At 36.2% G+C, this 5703-nt stretch overlaps 1 protein-coding gene across 2 annotated transcripts in view; it reads right to left on the bottom strand.

The window, feature by feature from the left end:
- Positions 1-2752: 2752 nt before the first annotated feature.
- Positions 2753-5703, bottom strand: part of LOC107090492 (collectin-10-like) — a 14025-nt gene continuing 11074 nt past the window's right edge. For both annotated transcript variants that reach the window (XM_015383899.1, XM_015383900.1), the window contains 4 exons: positions 4323-4376; positions 3953-4048; positions 3102-3313; positions 2753-3001 (listed from right to left, as the gene is read on the bottom strand). In XM_015383899.1, coding sequence (XP_015239385.1) covers positions 2765-3001; positions 3102-3313; positions 3953-4048; positions 4323-4376 — 599 coding nt within the window. In that variant the 3' untranslated portion in view covers positions 2753-2764. The remainder of the gene's footprint in view (positions 3002-3101; positions 3314-3952; positions 4049-4322; positions 4377-5703) is intronic.

Here is a 5703-nt window from a genome sequence, read left to right as displayed (position 1 = left end):
TATATATATATATATACATATATATGTATGTATATATATATATGTATATATACACATACATATATATATGTATGTATATATATGTATGTATACACATACATACACACAAAAAAATGCATTCAGACAAAGTTCTGCAAAATCAACAAAAAAAATGACTTCATGAGAGGTAAATCCAGGACTGATAAAAGCCTAGCCCTGTGGTTCTCAAGTCCCGCCTTAGAGAATGAAAACTATGTTGACAAAAATGGTGAAAAATAAAAGCTGTATTGTTTTCTCTATTAAAGCTTCAAATCTGCAGCTCTAAAGATGAACCAGAATCTCTTTTACCTTTGTAACAATAACTGGATTTCCTTTAATAACAACATGTTTTCTAAACTATATGATATTAAAATATTCTAAAAGGTTATTAGCCTAACATACCCCAGCAGTCAAAACCAAAGATAACAGCAGTACTGACTGCAGACCACACAGTAGATGGAGCTGTTCTTCCATTCTATGGGATTTGTACAGCAACTGGTTGTATTTCCTGGTAAATAAATATGTCCTTGCAGCCATTTCTTTAAGCAAACTTTACCTCCCAGGTTAGACCCAAACATAGAGTCCACCTGAAAGTGTCACACATGTCCAGATTCTGGCCGCAAACAGAATTCTGCTGATGTTTGGTTCTTATTATCAACCCTGTCCATCATCAAGCAACAACCAGCAGTAAACAGTTGTGGGTCAAGTGATGAGACTTGATGAACTTGTTTTTGTGGATTCTTCTCGGGTATGGTGGTGTGAACATGCTCTTTAGATAATAATACATGTTTATCCTGTTTATTTGGTACTTTCACAAAAGCAAAAAAAGAAATACATCTTTTGAAATACTTTTTATTAGCATGGGAAATTCTTTTGCATTCAAATATCTTCACTAAAAAGATAAAGATAACATTGATGATAAAATTAAGAACAGAAACGAGGGTATTTCAATTATTATTTGCCTTTACTTGTCTACTTGATGCATTTAAAGCGTTTTCTACAGCTGCTTCTAAATAATGTTTAAGATGGATGTCATGTTGTGGTGTTGAATTTTAGACAAGCAGAAATGCAAATCCATGTATGATTTTGATTGTGAAAACATGATAGAAGAAAAAAATATACGTATGTTTTGTCATTTTGAAGATTTAGATTTTTTTTGTAATAGCTGCTCATCTCATCGCCCTAATATAATCGATTTTTAAATGTAACAAATAATTTAATATATGTCCAATATATTATAATATTTGATTGGATGGGGCTCATTTGTCATAATAAAGGCTTTAAAATTGACATGTATTAATGATGTTTTTTTTTTCTTTTACTTTCAGAAAGATTACATTTCTGTTTCAAAATATTTCTTCTAATGGTCAGATGTAATATCCTGGTCATAAATGTTGTTTCCTTTAGCTGTACGCATGAAAATCAAGATATCAACATAAATGTATGTCTGAAAACACCAGTGTCTGTATAACTAATTTATGTTTTAGTAAGTGAAGTGATTGCTGAATGAAATTAACTCTTTGACAACTCTTTGATTTTTATGATGACTGTGCTTATTATATTAAAATGTGATTTTTCATTTGTATGAGTCACCAAATTTACTCATTTATTTTAGCCATATTTATGAGGGAAATTATATTTTGTGCATGTTCTCAGAGGAGGCCTCATAGCTGGAAATGTTACAGCCTTCCTAAGTTCTCATCAAGGCCTAAGGATCCTAAGCAGAATAAAGCTGTTTAGGAATTAATGTGTGTGTGTGGTCTGGTTTTACCTACAATGTGGGGAATAATTTTGTAAAATGTCCTACATGTCCTACATGCTGGGACTTATAGGTACATATTGGGACATTCAACTGTTCCCCATATGGTAATGTTCTGTTCTTTAATTTGGGGTTAGGTTTAGGACTACGGTGTGAACTCAGTTTAGGTTAGGGTTAGGGATATGTTGGTAATATGTAGGGTTTGGGTAAGGGTCTAGGTTAGGCCATATAAAATAAATGCAAGTGAATGAAATGTCCCCATATGTCATGAAAACAAAGCTGTGTTTGTGTGTCTGCACTTACATAGAAACCAGAGTGGGGGCCATATTTTTTTTTACTTCTCCATCACAATGAGGACCAGCTGTTTTAAAGAAAGGGCATTTGCTGTTCCTCACAACGTATTTTTTGCTAATGGTTAATTTTAGGGCTAAGTTGTCAATTGGGTTAGGGCAAGGTTTATGTATGCATTGGTAATGTTTAGGTTTAGGGTTAGTTTTAGGATCAGGGCATAGAAAGGGTTTAAAATGACTGAACATTAATGTAAGTCCAGGGGAGCCAACACATGATCCTCACTACATATAGCAGAACAAGCATCTGTGTGTGTGCTCAATTATTCAGAGACAAACTAAATGTTTGCTAACTTTATTATTTTTAAATGCCACACATAACATAGGGTCTAAGATGAAACATCATCTAAAAGCTGAATAAGAAACAAAAAAAAGAAGAAGAAAAAATATTGTAGAATTAAGATTTTTGCAAAGAAAACAGGTATTAAATACATATCTTTGGCCAATGTTGCTATATTTGAAGAACCACAGTGATTGGACAGCAGTATTTGGAAAATCCAGATATTATCTTGTATATATATATAATAATGGGATAGATTTGCATTTTTTTAAAATTCAGCTTCATGCAGGTGAAGCAGACAAAACATCATCCTAATCAATACTACCGGTAAGTAATTTAGATCTTCCTTGGTTTTAAATCTCATTGTGACGTGGAAGCAGGCACTCCTCCTTTTCCTTGGCTCTTTGGGAACTCACAGATGAAGAACAGGGTAGCTTCACACTCCACATTATTCCAGGTCCCAGTGCTGTGCAGCTCCACGCAGCTGGAGCTGGTGTTTGAAGATAACCTGGAATGAAGCTGCTCCTCTGGGGTCCACGCAGAAAACTCTTGCAGAGGAGAAGAGTCTACATAAATGTAACCACCACCATTTCCATCCTTTAAGAAAAACAAATACATTTTTCAGTAACTTGCAGTGGGAATAATGTAAAACATAGCTGCTTTAAAAGCAGCAGTTCTGTCCTTCCAAAACATTTACCGTGTCTTTACTTTGAGCCTGCAGACCAACATAAACCCTCGTCAGTCCTGCCTGAGTGATGTAGCCAGTCATGAGACGGTTGATGTCGCTGGTTTTTGGCATGGCCAAGGTGCCGCCTCTAAGCTTGCAGTTCATTGAAGCTTCTCTGAATTTCTTGGACTCCTTAACAAGCAGATAGTGTCTCTCCTTGTCCTCCTTCAAGCCCAGGACCACTTTACATGAAGATATCCAAGAAAATCAAAGCCAATTAAAGAATAGCGATATCTTTACAAAAATAAGAGTGGCTGCACATGAGGTCTAGGCAGTATTTCCATTTCATTCACATCATGAGTGTTTACATTGCAGAAAATCTGGATTTTTTCCTTCTTTTGTATATATTGTATTTTCGATGTTTACACTGGCAGGGCCCGATGACATCTTTAACAAGCATGTTTCTCAACTTGTAATTAGTTGCACTTAGAATTCAGGTCAATTTCCAGAATAAAATAAAAAGCATAATATTTTAATGACCTGGAAAGATGAAATGTAAATCTCTATATTGTCCCAAAATGGGGAAATTCTCTGCATTTGACCCATCCGCTTGAGGAGCAGTTGGCTGCCATTGTGTAGCGCCCGGGGAGCAGTGTGGGGTTAAGGGGTTTTGCTCAAGAACCTAGAGTGGAAGCTGAGGCGATGGAAACCTTGCAACCTTCTCAGAGCACAAGCACACTGCTCTAACCACTAGGCCAACACTCCCCTACATTAAAGGAAGTTCACCTTAAATCGTGAAACCACATGGGCAGTTCATTTGATCTCATCTTTGTGTATTTCTCAGTATGCCCTGCAAAGTTAAAATGTCCTAAACAACTCACCGTTCTTTAAAAACTTAACAGTGTTTGTCAGCCTCCCTAAGTTCACATCAAGCTTTCCGACCACCTTCCTGTATCTCCCACAGTCACATGTTGCACCTGATGGGTAAAACAGGCATTAATTCAACCTACTGCCTTTAATCAAATGACTATGATATTTTACCTGCTAATTCAAGTTTATAAAATGCTGAATAATCTTTGTCGAAAAGTAAATATTATGGATTTTCCTTTGTGACAAATTTAGTTTAGTTATAAATGTTAGCAAAAGAAAACACTGAGTGTAGTCAAGCATATTCATAATTATAGAAAAAGACAAGACATGGTTAGAATGGGTCGGAATATTCTGAAATGAGGAAGCCAGAATTCATCTTACCAGCTTTTCCTCTGAGTCCAACTGGTCCATCGAAACCTTTCAAACCTTTGTCACCTGAGGAGGGATAAAATCCAAGATGCTCAGCCAAATCTAACAAATAGGACCCCTGTAAAAGTACTCATACCATGACATTTACCCTAACTTTTCTCATATATTCAACATTAAACCTATCCTTTATTTTAATACTTTAAATTCTATTGATATGGACCTAGAACTGAACCATCCTAACAGGTAAACAACAGAAGTTTGTATTCAAATCTTTCCATTTAGGGATGTTCTGAAGGAAGGAAAACCTCTTGCAAGTTCTAAACTGTTTTCAGCTTTTTAAAGATGTTATGCTTTATATTCATTCTGCTACACCTTCAGCTCTGTCATCAACTTTTCCCATGCTGCCACCATATTTTCATGTAGGGATGATGGGTTGAGTGGTGTGCAGTATTAATGTTTAACCACAACTGCAAATATGCTCAAAAGTTCCCCTTTGTTCTCATATGACCAAAACATCTTCCTGCATGTTTTTTTATTTCCTGATATTCTAGTATGATGTTCTGTATTGATGGCTTTTATTCAACCATTTTCCTGTCAACAGATCCTCCTACTTGAGAAGGTCTCTGGAGCTCCTCCAGAGTTAGTGCACATCTGGAGACAAGCCCTTACACTGAATTATTATTAAGGATAAAGAACTGCATAGCTTTATTATGAGAAGAGGAATGAAAAATAGTGCACTACTTTGTGTTGGCAAGCTCAATTGACTGCAAAGTGCTAAAACATGTAAAATTATAAACTGTGACCTATCTGTCCGTCCGTCCATCCATCATCTAAATATTACGCTTATGTAGTTTACCAATTTCTCCAACAGAGGGCAGCCATACTTTGAAGAATCTGCTCACCTCTGCAGAGCCACTCTGGTAATTCATTGTTCTCCACCTTACATTAAATGTTCCAACATAATCTACAGCTCTTTAAAACAAAACTTTGGAATTTGAATTTGTTGGTACTCAAACAGTTTATTTTCTATGTGTCCATATCTGGATTTCACCTATTCAGGCATGCTGCAGCTTGGCAGTGGAAATTAACCCGGCAGTTGCAGGTTTTGGGGAAGTGATTTGCAGTACAAACATCACAGTGGACTAATTATGGATGAGGAACAGTCAAAACAGGGACATGCTATACCTGGACAGGTCTGTTTGGCCTGGAGGGTTGCATTTTGAACCTCCTGTTATGATGAATTTACTGGATTTTGCTGCTGTTTGATGTTTAAATCCCAGCAACGTTAATCAGTGTTACATTCAGCCACACATAAGATTTATCACACACTGTTTGGATGCCAATAGCTGTTAACCACAATACAGCCATTGGTTTATCGTGAAGAAAACAAAAA

This window comes from Cyprinodon variegatus, unplaced genomic scaffold (genome assembly GCF_000732505.1).
Source record: "Cyprinodon variegatus isolate N-32 unplaced genomic scaffold, C_variegatus-1.0 Scaffold297, whole genome shotgun sequence".
NCBI classification, from domain to species: Eukaryota; Metazoa; Chordata; class Actinopteri; order Cyprinodontiformes; family Cyprinodontidae; genus Cyprinodon; species Cyprinodon variegatus.
This window is presented reverse-complemented; position numbering and strand designations above follow the sequence as displayed.